The 14,102-nt window shown below is 37.9% G+C and overlaps 1 protein-coding gene across 1 annotated transcript; it reads right to left on the bottom strand.

Moving 5' to 3' along the window:
* Positions 1 to 3,262: 3,262 nt before the first annotated feature.
* TYRP1 (tyrosinase related protein 1) lies at positions 3,263 to 13,878 on the bottom strand. Its single transcript, XM_008632555.2, has 8 exons — positions 13,691 to 13,878; positions 12,763 to 13,230; positions 9,670 to 9,992; positions 8,182 to 8,386; positions 7,162 to 7,329; positions 5,601 to 5,780; positions 4,114 to 4,260; positions 3,263 to 3,572 (listed from the first exon to the last, which is right to left on the bottom strand). Exons 2-8 carry the CDS (start codon positions 13,142 to 13,144, stop codon positions 3,367 to 3,369), a joined length of 1,611 nt encoding a protein of 536 aa, XP_008630777.1. The 5' UTR covers positions 13,145 to 13,230; positions 13,691 to 13,878; the 3' UTR covers positions 3,263 to 3,366.
* Between the last annotated feature and the right edge of the window lie 224 nt (positions 13,879 to 14,102).

Here is a 14,102-nt window from a genome sequence, read left to right as displayed (position 1 = left end):
TGCAAGAAACGTAGTTCATCTTAATGAAAACAGAGGTCGAGTATCATTGACACAGGAAAATTTATCTGTATCATGCTAATCTTGACTCTGCATTTATTGCGTTTTCATTTACATGGTTAAAGAACTTTTTCAGTATTTCCTTTCCAAAGTCAAATGCTGTTTTGTCAGCCTTCTGTTTGTTTCTAAAGTTCATTACTTTAGTTCCTCTTCTCTCTTGAATATTCTCAAAACCTCTATTAATTTAATGCTGTCTGGAGAGAACCTGAATTACTGTTTCACTATTTGAGTTCACTAGTTTCTGTCTACTAATTTGGTTTTCTATAAGAGAAATAAATTTCAAAAGCCAAAATTAGGGAGCTAAGAAAGCAACTCATTAATATCTCCAGTTTTATAGGGTGCCTAATTTAGGCCTAAGAGGCCTAAATTGTTTGTGTGTTTGGTTGTTTTTTGTGGTTTTGTTTTGTGATACAGTCACTGCAATATAAGTCAAAAGAATAATGGTATATAATTAGGCCTATAATTATTTGTGGAAAGATGATCTATCAGCAGTTAAATTCCTGGGTTTTGTTCCCCTTAACATCATTATCAATACTATATAGTAACCTCCAAATGTTACATAAATTTCACAATTCTAATTTGTGTGAGTTCCTGCCTGACAGATCTTTGAGGAACTCTACATGTATCCGAATCTGAGACTCCTTTCAGTTTTTCCTTAATGGTGCCAACTTTTGGCTATTTATGTCACAGTTCTTTTTGGCATGGTCACCAGTTCACCATGAACTTAGCTCTATTTTACCGTCATTTCCAGGTATACAATTTCCAGATATACTTTATAGTTGCTTTTATTCATGTAAATCTCTTATATGAATAAACCTTCAGGAGAAGAACAGGGAGGAAAAGACATGGGAGAAATGACACCTTGTGCTTCTTAATTGCTGCACCTAGGACTTCTCAGTCAATCCTTTTTTTTCCACAGTTTCCCTTCCTCTCTTCTTGGGACCTTTCCTACCTGTTTTTGCCTCCATGTAAAAAGTTAACGTCTTTAATTATGATACAACCAATTTTCTGTTGGTTTGGTTTTTTTTTTCAATTTTTTTCATATGCTGGTCATCTCAGATTTCAAATCCAAGTTAGTTAGTCCCCCATCGTATTAGCTCAGGAACAAGCACCAGGCAGCTTCAATGAATGGCAGGAACTTCTCCACACCCAGACATAGTTCAACTACTGCAAATAGTGACCAAAGGAAGAAGGACTTGTGAGACTATTATCGAGAATGGGTCAAGCACACCGTTCTCCACTTTCCTTCTGTCTCTAATTCCTGTGTTTGCTGTCGCTTTTATTTTACCTCCGTTGTGAAAACCTGCTTTGTTTCCTTCATTATGTGTGGCAGCTGTAACTAGCAGGCATTTGTCTTCAATCTCCGACCCTCAAGACTTGTGCCCTCCTCAGAACACGAGTGTATGCATTTACTTTAAGGATTGAACAGCTTTAATGATCAACATCCTCTTCTCAAAATCTGATTTTGCCTTGACATTTTCCTTTTCCTGTCAAGCTTCTGTATGTTTTTTTTCATCCATTGAAGTAAATACACTTTAGAAATGTTTTTCAGTTTATAAATAAGCCAAATGAGTCACAGAGGTAAAAATGTGCTAGCTAAGAACATTCACCAGGTCAGTAACAGCTAAGAATAAAATCCAGGTCTCTTGACTCCAACGTATGTTGGATCACCCTACTTTAATGCACTGAAATCAGTAAAATGGATGACTTGTTAAGTTGCTAGTTGGTACACACAAGAATGACAGGAAAAGGCATTTAAGTTGGAGCACAAGCTGCTGCTTGTATATGTGATATACTTGTTGGCTAGCCTGTAAGTTAAAACAAGAGCACAACAAAAATTTCTAGGTAATTGTGCTGTGGGTGCTATAGGTGAATTTTTTCTTTCTCAGTATCAGTTACATGTGTACATTTTTGTTGCTCTCCAGAACTCATGCTTTGTAAAATGGGTTGAGATGATAACTCATCTTCCACTTGCCTAGCCAAGAGTACTTGGCTTCCTGTTTGAATCATTCTCGATGTATCTTCTTGCAACTGAGTGCGTGTGCCCTGAGCACACCTGGTCCTCACTGCAACCCCTGAGGTTAGCAAGGCATGTGACCTTTACTTCTGCCTAGTAACTTGGTCTCTGGGAGGGCTGCCTCAGTCTGAAGGAGCTCAGTCGAAGTCATTTGCCGTTTCTGTGAAGTTGGGCTCAGACAGAAAGAGAGACAAAGGACATTTTGATGTTACAATCAGTTAAAGCTCAGTGCATGGTGTGGGATTTGATGGCCTGAAACCAGGAACATCTCTGTTGTCAGATAATGACTGCTAAATTAAATTCAATAACACATTATAGGAGGACAATCTGATGATTTATTGGTACTCAGGATGAGAGAGAGGAGGTGAGGCTTCAAGCCAGATTCCTCAAGCCTACCTCAGGCTGTAAAGGCAGGTGTTAAGTTTGTTGCTCTCCTGTTGGCTTTGTTGAATTTATTCAAGAGCCGCTGCTTAAGGCTATTTTTCTGAGTCTGTTCTACAAGAGTGGGTTTAAATTTCAGCATGAGACAACTGAAGCAAAGTCTCTCATTGCTGGGGGAAATGCCCTGCCTTGGGGATAGTGTGAGAGAGGAAGGGAGAGAGAGAGTCAAAAATAGAAATAAAAATTAAGCAAAGGTTGCTGCCAGCTGTCCTTTGAACTGGATGCCCTTTCAGGCAGCTGTGTTTGAACACCAGTTTTAAGTGTCCAAATACTGGAGTGGCTTTGACAATGAACCTCTTTCATAGATCCACTTAAATGCAGCAATAAGTTCATAACTATATTTTGTGAATAAAGTTGGATTTCAAATACACTCTTCTCCTCAGAATTCTGTTGTCACTCCCTGTCTGGCATGCTGGCTGTTTTGAAAGACATTCTACTCATCTAGCCAAGGTGTTTACTTGTATTTCATATTCTCCTTCTGTCCTGTTCTAGATTTGACCTTTTCACAAAGGTACTTCATAAAAGAATTCTGGGTATAAAGACTGGATGAAGTCAGATGACATTGGCTATTGGCAAGTTAACTACTGTTTGCCAGATTTTTCAGAAATATGCATGGAAAAGGCATGCAGGTGACTCTTGAGAGATTCTGTTATAATCAACATAGAATTAGCATTTCAAATATGACTTACTGATACCTAGGTGTGATGAAAGTGGAAGTGAAATCTGAAGCAAACATATTGAGACGCCTGACAGTTTATGCTCTTTATTTTAAAGCAGGTGGATGACCACCATTTATGAAATAAAGCAAAAAGATCCCCAGTTTCAGACAGATGCAAAAAAGTGCCATCTCTTCAAACAACAGACTGGCTTGGTGTTGGTATGCCATCATAATCATCTGAGTAGTGCTGATACTGGTCAGTAAGAAGAGGCTGATGCAACTCATCCTTATTTTTCTTGACACGTACGATACATGCGGCAGCAGCAAAGATAATTGCAACAAGAACCAGTGCAGTCACTATTGCAATAGTTATCATCTCTGTGACATGCAGAGCCCGACCTACAAGAAGGAAAACAAAAGGCAAAGATATTAAAAGCAAATGTCAAGTATATGGATAAGTATCAGAGGTTCAGACTGAAACTCAGCATTTGTCATTATTCACTGAGCTGGGGAGTAGAACTAATTCAAATCTTGTTTGATAATTTTTGTTCAGAAATTAGAAGATTTAGTGAGAAGTTTTAGTCTATCTTGCTCCTCTCTAAAATCTGTCCTGGATCTTTCTCATGCCGCCTGGTTTGTGAGGACTTGCATTCTCTCTATGAGTTAATGAAGCTATTTGACATAGGAATAAGGACGTTCTGCAAGGTTAAGATCCAAATATGAACGTCTCCTAAAATTGAGAACCTCGTGCTGGAACAATCTCTGACCAGTAGCTATACCACATCCCAAACAAATATCAGAAAGTAAGGCAGGAAAGGAGAAAAAGGCCTTTACAAAGACAGCAGATATTGTTGGTGAAATTTGAATAAATGTCAAATGACAAAGATACTATAAAAAAAAAACAAAAAAGGAGAGGAAGTATCTAGGTTGCACACTTTACCTGGCCACTCGACTTCATAGGTGTATCCCAGGTTTTCTGGTGCAGTAACAAACATTTCATTATTGGTTACTGGAGGCCAGAAAGGCACCATGTTGTACTGTCGGTTATGTCCAATAGGGGCATTCTCCAGTGGGTATGTTGAGATATCTAAATTTGAAAGTCAAATCACATTTCTGTAAATAAGTTCAAAATAACTTGGACTACTTTTTTTTTTCAAACTCAGGATTTTGAGTACCCCAGTATTCTTTTTCAGTTGTTCCAGATGGATTGGTTTTCTAGTGTGACAGATACAAAACAGACACTCTGCACTGTTGAAAACCAAGGCCACTAGTGTTATCTTTGTTTTTGAATAGCAACCACCAATAAATTTTTAAAAATTCTGCCTGTGTTGGACTTTTCATTTCTTCTCACTTGGAAAAGGAGAAATATGGAAAAGACTTTTTTCTACATTCTAGCTTTGCCTGATTGTAACAGTGATGAACAGCTCTCCCGTCAGGAGGACAGTTGATGTAAATTCCAGTGGAAGTTTTGGCAACACTGTGTTAAATCAGAAGGAAGTCAGCTGAATGAAAACAGAAAAACCGCAAACCAAACAAAATCAAACCATCAACAACAGCAACAACAAAGCTCAGAACATAAGAAAAAGAAAGTCCTTCTTGGTTAGATGATGCCGAACCGTGTGATAGATCGTGTAAGAACCACAAGGAGATAAAATTGCTCTCTGAAAGCTGATGTGGGAAAATTAAGTGAGGCAGGTTGTGGAAGCTGCACAAAGAAGTCTCATTTGTGCAGCAACAGTTGTTCTTCTGTAGAAGAAGGAAGAGGCGTATGGATTATCCTAAGAGGAATCCAGTTGTTGCATTGTGCAGATGATTATATTTGCTGCATGATACATAGACATAAGGGTTAGACTGAATTCTCCCCCTAGTTCACTGATGTCAGTCTCCTTCCCTCTTTATTTTTTTTTCCTTCATTCCTTTCAAATCCTTCCTTCTATTCTTCCTTTCTCCCTGTTTTTCACTTCCTCTGTTCTTTTTGGAGTTAAAAAAGCAAGGGCAGGAACAGTAACCATCCTTTAGAAGTATATGGAGATGATTACTGAATGTTGGTAGTATATTACAAAGGTGGTAAAAATGACAAGAAGAAAATAGTTATTTAGTCCACACAACAATGGAATGTCCTTCCAGGGTTACATTGTCTTTGCTCTATGGAGACAGTATAGTCCCACATAATGTTTTCTTGAATTGTGCCTGGTCTCTCTGACCAGGTCCCTTCACAGAGAGTGATCTGCAAATGAATGTCAGTGGGGTGAGGAAGAGTGCTTGCTCATTTTAACTTTGTCGTTGTTAACTCTACTAACTGTTAAAATTCCAATCCTCTCTCCTAAAGTTAGGGGCATCTTGCTGTCCCACAAGAAGGAGTTGAGCTCCTGTGACTACAGAGACAGACAGCCACCCATCCTGCCTCTGTCCATGAGAATGTCTTACCTGCAGAATGCCGTCTCAACCACTCGTCAAAAAGAGCATCTGTAAATGTGTGCAGGAGGACAAAAATGGGATCATTGGGTGATAAATGAGTTTGCCCTCCTGTCCCGTTCAAAAACAGATGAGCCAAGTTGTGAAGACTTCGAACTGCTGGGTCGTATTTTCCTGAAGGATCACTGTACCCTGAATATGCAAACAAAGAACACGAGAATTCCAGTGAAGATTTTGTTTGGAAGCTGCAGTTCAAGATGAATACTTTTTTTTTTCTCTGAAAGGCTTTCATGCTGTTGTGTTGCTTTGCTTAAAACAAATGGGTAGCTAACTCTCTACCTACTGACATTTGAGAAATGTTCCTGGAATGCATAATTTTCATATAAAATAGCCTTTATAAAAGAATGCTGAGAATGTGGACTTCAAAGCTGCTGGGTTCTACAGCAAAAATGGCCAAAATAAATAACATCCTAGCATGAAAACAGAGGTGTATATTTAGACCCTACATATATTTCACCATACTAAAATAGTTGCATGAGTTTTGTAACTGGTTGCTAAAGCAGGTGTATTTGCCATTTATTCTAATGAGCTAGCTGTTATGTTTCCATACATTGTTTCCATGCATACTAGGAACACGTATCAGAAAAATTCACATGTTCTGATATTGTTTATTTTTTCAGAGAAGACAGACTGTAGCTTTGCTAGTGCCCAAAACTCCACAACCTTCATGTCAGGTGTTAGGATCTGAAGCATCATGAAAACTCCTCCTGTGTTTGAGCTTTGGCCAGTTGTTCCAGAGAGGGATACATACAACTAATTGTCTAAAGCCATGTTTAGACACCTAGGTATTGGTAGGCAGGGATCTGAACTGTCACTTTGTTACCTTTTCCTGTTAAAAGCTCTGGATTATTAAGGTATAGAAGAAGTTGTCAGGATACTGTCTGAACAGTACAAATCAAACCTTTAGGCTGTTTTCTCTGTTGGGGGGGTGTGTGTTCTGGTGCCAGTGACAGAGAGTTTAATTTTAAATGCACAGAGCTTATAGAAGAACAGTTTTATGACCCAGAGAGCAGGGCTAGCATGTTTAGCAGTAAATCCTGTACCCAGACCTCAATTACTATTTCAAATACTGTTGCACTAAGTACTACCAAAGCTTTCAATTTATTTTGCTTTCTTTTGTTCGTTTTAATTCAGATACAAGAGTAACTGCTAGATGCACTTGTTTGCTGCATTTAGGGATGCAGTGGCATCAAGCCAAAAGCAAGGACTGTCTGTTTTCGACAAAAGCAATTTATTAACTATGTTTCAGGAACCTAAATTGGTTTCTACTTAGTATACCAGCAACAGAATCTTGAGACTTTTGTGCATTTTAGGAGACATAAGCTATAGCTATAATGTAGTTTATCCAGACCTCATTTCCACTTAATACTGAGCTAATACTTAATGCTGAGAACAATGTGTTCTTATTGTCCAACAGCCTGTCTCCAAACTCATACTTCCAACAGGAAAAATGGCAAGTCTGCTCCTTGACTTATTTGGAGTTGTTCCAGGTCTATTTATTTGCCATGTTTACCTTCTACTGTGTTACGGAAACTGTCTGTTGAATTGGAATAGAAAGGAGGAGTGTCAAATACACCAACTTCCAAACACTGGGCAACATCCTCAGGCTCTGGGAGACGCTGTACCATAGGTCGTGCTACATTTCCAGCAGGATTTCGTCGTATGGGACCACCCTCAGTGCCTGGAAATGGAGAGAAGAGAGAAAACAAGGTGCAGAACAGTAGGCCACAGAATGAATACTTCTCAGGACTGAACCATGGAGAAAAAAAGTCCCTCACAAGTGACACACAACTGAATGAACCAGTCAGTTCCTTATGTCAGGCAAAGAATTTCCCTGGGGTCCTGTGTTCTGGATTCTCTGCTCCAGGATGTAACAAGTCATCTACAAGCTTCTTACTGAGGTTTGTTGTTCTCTAAGTGATTTAGGAAAATTTTCTACAGATTTTCAATGTGATTTCCTGATGAGACCTAGGCCAAGATTTATGAGGATGTCCTGATAGGGTATCTGGGGAAAAGATTATGTAAATGACTAACCCAATATTGGGGGGTTCCTATTTTTTCCCCTATTTCCATGACAATGCTTATATAAGAAACTTACTGGAATTTTTCAAACTCCTGTAATTTGGTTGGGTGTGTTAGAATCTGGTATTACATTCAAATCATGGTCCACATAATATAGGGAGTTGTTAGATGTTCTCATTTTAGGAGCAGAATGGCATAAAGGTGATAAGTGGAGTAGTCAGAAGAAAACTTAAGCTTCAGTTAAGAAATAACACTGCCAAACTTAATGATTTATGGTGCAGGAGATGATAGGTACTGCATAAGAAGGGAGAGCAAAGCATTTACATTTTCTTGTGCTACAAGCTCCCGATAGTATGTATTGTTTTAACAGACTGATGAAACATGGATCAAGAATATTCAAAAACCACTTTAAGACTTTTTGTCTGGGAAAAAACACTGCAATGTAAAGTATTATATTTATTTATTATTAAGAGAATTTTCTCTCCTGATATCTTCCATCATTCATACTTACTGTTACAGATGGTTCCCAAAGTTTCATAATCTTCTACATTTTCACATAGCACTCGCCACTGAGAGAAGATTGAGTTCTGGCTTATAAGAGAGACATCAAAATTGCTTCTAGCTCCCATCAAGTCATCTGAGCAGATATCACATGTATTTTGTCCTGTTGCAAAGTTCCAGTAGGGCAGTCCAAAAGTGGGGTCCTGTAGCATGTTCTAAACCACATAAATATGGTGTTACTATGTGTGTGACACAGACAGCTATAATATTTACTGCTAGAAAAATGCTAAAAACCAGCTAAATACATCTTAGTAAAAGTCAGAATCCTGCCTCATAGAGGAGAAGAACTCTATGGAAAATTCATGTGGAAGCTTTTGGTAGTTTTTCACATTGATACCTTTGTTCAGAACAGAGAGCTGGACTACTGAAATGAGTCATGGTCTCCTTCACTAATAAGACAGTACCTTTTCCGTGAAACCATACTGTGAGTTGTAAGAAACATAAATTAACACTAAGCCCCCATTTTCCAAATATTTTTAACGGCCTGTCAGCAAGAGCAGTGTTTGTAGTGCATATAATAACTAGGTGGACTGTGGAACAACTGAAGGAAATGTAAAGAATAGGGATACCAGCTTTTCCAATTGCAATTGTTTGGTTCAGGTATGGGTTGGAGTTGAACAGTTCTGGAGTTAGTGAGGCAAAATTACTTTGACTAATGATCAAGTCAACTGACATAAATAGGAATATATATTAAATCACAGAGAAATAGAACTTCTCAAGGCTTCCACATGGAGAAGTGCCACTGATGACAAATGTGTGTCTTGGAAAGGACTTTGTGCCTCAGCTTGATGTAAAGCAATTAAAGCTAGTGAAAACACTGAAGTGATTTCAGACACTATTTAGTCCTGACCTTGAAAACTTAATTCTTGCTTTTTTAAGAAGGGTGATTGTCCATAAAATTCTATACCCTTTTTATGAATAGGTCGGAATGAGAGAAGAGAAAAAAGAGAAGCACTAATTTATGGAGCAGCTTATAACAAAACACTGATTTCTCTAACCAGTTACACAAATAAAATGTGATTCTGAATCCCTAAGCCATCCCTGTTATCACTTCAGAATTTCTTCTGCTTTGATTAATGTCATTCAAGAATCATGGCCTTGAGATTAAAAACACCACTGGAAATAATATTGTTGGTCCAATAAAATGTCTTATATCTAGAATATGTTATATTTTTTTCCAAGAGATTTTTATGGAAATTTTACATTTTCTATTGCTCTAATTAAAATACTATTTTTAACATCTCTATAAAAATGACAGTCTGAAGCATAAATGCACTCTATTAAATTTAGTGTACTAAATTAGTTACTGAAGTTGAAGCAGAATTATTTCAACACGTAGGAAATGGTGCTATCATTTTTTGCCTCTGTATATGGAGAGAAGTTCTTTAACTGTACAAAACATAGCATGAATACCAGCCAACATTAACACGAACTTCACCTGCATGTCTCTTTCAAGCTGCAATAGATGGTACCTATGCCATGTGACAAAAGCTGGTCCCTCATGAGAGAAATCAACTCCTCCAAAACTCTGCTGCCCCGCACCAAGGAAAGTCTTCCTGACAGAATAATAATGAGACCACACAAAGTAGTTATAAATGGAGATATTCTCGAACTGAGGTGTGTTGCCATCAGGTCCAAAAATTTCTTCACGTCTTCGTGTGGCAATAACGATGTCAGGATGGACTGTCATCTTGGCCTGGTGTAAGGCATTCACAAAGCGATTCCTTTCTTCTGCACTTAGATCCAAAAGATTCCTTCTGACTGTGGTAATACAGAAGAAGCAAGTTACCAAAGTAATAAACACTCAAGTCTGATCTCACAGAACTTACTTATTGCATTCCTAATAATTCTGGGTAAGTCCCTTTTTCTTGAAGAATTCACCCTTTTTTTTAATTGGGGAATCTCACTGAGAATAAATAGAAGATGTTATTTATTTTGAGAAAAGCTGAGGTAAATTAAAATAAAGCCCCAGTCCTTGCAATTTTAGTGCTTTTAGAAGTACTGTTACAGATCATCTTTCCATCCTGCCAGAGAAAAGTTCTTGGTCATACAAATATTTCAGAACTTCATCCAATATACTTAAGGTTTCCGGTGGTAATAATGTACAAGAAATGAATACTATAAACCAATTTATAATAATCAGAAACTGTCTGTTTGGCAATTTAATGAAGAATTAATTTTTTTATTCTTGAACCTTTGTAGGAAAAAGGGCAGATTCACCAGTGAATTATTGTGAATTTCACATAGTACAGATCTCTTTAATGTCATTACCTGACATCATTAACAATTGCCATATATTAATCCTTTTTAGAGGTATATCTCAAAATAATAAAAAAACCATTGTCCACATATAGAGAGTGAAACAAGGAAGAAAACTGGCCTATTGAAATACCAGTATTTCAGCAAGAAGTACAGAGTTCAGATCACCCCAGTCCTTCTTTCACCTGGTCTGAGAAGATTTCAGGCTAAGTTTAGACTAAGATGAGGATAGAAATCCTCACAGTTGTTAGTCAATATTTACTTATTGTCATTATAAAAAATACAGTTAAAATCTGTAATTGTCCAAGGGATAGATTATGTTGATACAAGTAGCAACAGATATTCAACATGAATCTATATGAAGAAGAAAAGTGAATTACATTTCACTAAAAAACGTTGATTCAGTGAGGGATATTTTAGCTTTTGGGAAGTTTGAAGAAATGCTTTCATGAAACAGGAATGTCATCCAAGGACTGCGTATCCTGAAACATGCTTTTCTGTTTTGCAGAACTGAACTGACAGGCTAGCCCTCATCACTGAAGTGTTGCATTTTTTGTTTTTGTTTTTTTGTTTGGTTAGTTGGTTGGTTGGTTTGTGGTGTTTTTTGTAGTGTTTCAAGTAGAGAACTATTTACATAGGCATCTTAACATTTTCATTTTCAAAGTATATGCCTGAGCCACAGCAAAAAATTGTGACTATTAATGGAGTTAGTCATGAACTGAGAAGATATGAAGACACCAAACTGCATTTTACAGCAATTTAGTATGGATATGCCAACAGTAATCCAGTAATTATTTCTAAAATCTGAGCAGATGGGGCCAGGTCTATAAATGGGCAAAAAAGATGAGCTCAATGTGGAAACTTAAAGCATAATAAGAAACTAATTTACTCTTTTTAAACTCATGTTATCATGTATAATATATCTGATTTACTTGGCATTTTAATGCATTGTAAAAGATTTAATGAGAGAAGAGTAAGAAGTGCTCTTGTACATTCTAGAAAATTAGCTAAAACTGCTGTTTGCCTATCTCTAGTTTTACCTTGTTAAATTTGTGTGTGTTAATATTTATCTCTTGGTTATTCTTCAGAGGTATTATCATTATAAAATAGAATAGGCCTGAACACCAGAGAGTGCAATCTGGCTTAGCAGACCCAATTCAGATGTAATACTTTCTGCTTTCTAGTTTAGTTCTTGGAGCTCGAAGGCTGAAAATAACCAATTCAAATATATTTTTCATAGCCATCAATAAATTATTATTAAGGAATTGTTAAAATTTTGATTTGGTAAGTGGTGCTTTGTTAACCCTTGTTGGAACATGCTCTTACATTCATGGAATATTCCCTTATGTGGTGAAAACATCCGTGCTGATTTCTGTTTCTGCAAGAGGCACTGTACATTTGTGCTAGAAACCTCTTGTTTCACATATCAGCAGAACCCATTGTTCATTTGGGGGGAATTATGGATTTTACAGGATTTCAATGACATCTTTAAAGTTAGAAGTGTTTAAGGTTAAAAATAAAGATTGAAATCTTGTTCATTCAGATGGTTTTCAGATGAGAACAAGGATCTGTCCCCAAGATTGTTTGTCTTTTTAAATTTACCTATAATATTCAACATTTTTCTAGTCCTGCAAAGATTTAATATACATTTTTAAAAAAATTTAAAGATCTGTTTAGTGGTATGCTAGACTAAACTGAAGCTGGAGAACTCTCAGAAAGACTTACTATGCCCTGGACTGATTCATTTGAACAGTCCATGGTCATGACTTAACGTTTTTAAAGATATTGATAGCGACAAGGAGAGTAAATATTTAGTGGAACAGGTACATAGTTTAGAATTATAATAAGGGGTTTTGAATGAAAAGAACCACTGCCTCACAAAATAGTCACGAGGTGTTAAATATGTTGAGGTACATATTATTCCCAGACACACTCACAAACACATATACATGTCTATATATATTGTTTTACTCTTAAATAATTCCAAATAATACTTTTTTTTTTTTTTAATTTATACATTCTGTCCTTTAATGGACTTTCCTAAATTGACTACAGGTTTCTTTTCTTCCTTTTACTGGCGAGTAAATACAAGTAATTGATGCATGTGCTGAACAGCTCACCTAGCACTTGCCTTAATAACCTCTAACAGCATACCTTTGCTAAATAAATATAATGGACATTTTGTGTCTTAAAGAGAAGAAATAGACTAGGTACATTTAGAAACAAGCACTGACAACGAGCAACTTTCATGTCATATTTCTGATGCTCTTACCTATACTGATCTGTTGGCTACAGGTAGGTCCAGTCCAGCCGGGTCGGCAAGAGCCGCAGTTGTAGCCAGAGAAGTTCCCGTTGCAGCGGCAGGTTTGGTTGAAGAAGCGGATGGGCCACTGCTCACGGTCATCCCGCCCGTCGTGGATGTACTGTGGGCCGTGGGGTCGCGAGTCGACCGTCACCTGTACGCACCGGCCCCTTCCCGTGGACACACCACACCGGTCAGTACCTGGCCCAAACACAGGGAAATAGTCTGGGCAACACATGCCGCTCCTCAGGGACTCAACAGTTGCGCACTGCCGAGGGAACTGAGCTCCAGCTCGACCCAATGTGCTAAGCAGCAGGAGCAGGGAAAGGTAGAGCAGCGTGGGGATCCGCATGACAGCGGGTCAAGCAGAGCCGGCTTGTTCCCAGAGCTGGCTGTCCACACACGCTGACTTTCCTGTGATGGGACACCTAGCTCCCCCTGTGGAGAGACAGAGAAAGAGAGAAAGAGAGAAAGCAAAATAAAAACAAGTGATACAAATCTCTGGGCTACCCCTTTCACCCTAGAAAATTCCTTCTAACTCTACATTTCAATACTCTGAGAAGGCAAACAACTCTGATCACAGACACTAATATTCTTCTCATTATCTGCACAAAAGATAGTAAGTAAGTAGACCTATATTTGCTCATTAACTCATAAATTCTTCCAAAATATTCATTCACATTTTATGCTTGCTAGACACATTTACTTCACTACCACAAAATTCTAAAACCTGTCTAAGGCACCAGTTTTCTGAAACTTTTTTTTCCACCCCTCCTTCCCTCCCCCAGTTCATGCTTTTTCTGCATTTAACTAGTGTGTCTTGTTCTCCCCGCTGTTTTCTTGCTGTTCTCCAATGCCAGCTCCAACATAAAGTGAAGCAATACTTCATGCATTGTACCTGTTTTCTCTTCCTGGTACCTCTCCACTGCTGAGATCTGGTTCTATCTCTGCACGTCCTATGACTGTCTAACCTGAAATAAGCACAGCTAATTTCTCTCCTGGTTCAGTCTGCTTGCTAATCCTTCTTGTACCAACACAGTATGGCTTGGCCTCACCCTCCTTCCTCTCTTAATCCCCTTTCTACTTCAGTGCATTTCTCTAGACTTTAAGTACTTGAACAGCACATGATTTCTTTCATGCTTATCTCCTTGTGATTTTAGAAGTTTTAGCAAAGGTCAGAGACAAATACTTGAATTCAAAACAGATCAAATGTGAAGTCGGGTTTTTGTTTTGGTTTTTTTTTTAATTACTTGCAAAGAAAGGCTCACTTGAAAACAGACAAAGAACACTGGGGAAAATCACATTTAACA

Source organism: Corvus brachyrhynchos, unplaced genomic scaffold, assembly GCF_000691975.1.
Source record: "Corvus brachyrhynchos isolate BGI_N302 unplaced genomic scaffold, ASM69197v1 scaffold194, whole genome shotgun sequence".
In the NCBI taxonomy this organism is placed as follows: Eukaryota; Metazoa; Chordata; class Aves; order Passeriformes; family Corvidae; genus Corvus; species Corvus brachyrhynchos.
This window is presented reverse-complemented; position numbering and strand designations above follow the sequence as displayed.

Bases quoted from the DNA above. Each gene is read 5' to 3' on its own strand.
- TYRP1 (XM_008632555.2), bottom strand. From the start codon at position 13,144: ATGCGGATCCCCACGCTGCTCTACCTTTCCCTGCTCCTGCTGCTTAGC. The intron at 8,387-9,669 runs GTGAAGTTCGTG...TATGTGGTTTAG, and splicing joins AGCTTGAAAGAGACATGCAG to AACATGCTACAGGACCCCAC. The intron at 3,573-4,113 runs GTAAAGTGTGCA...TCCTTCTTGTAG, and splicing joins CTATGAAGTCGAGTGGCCAG to GTCGGGCTCTGCATGTCACA.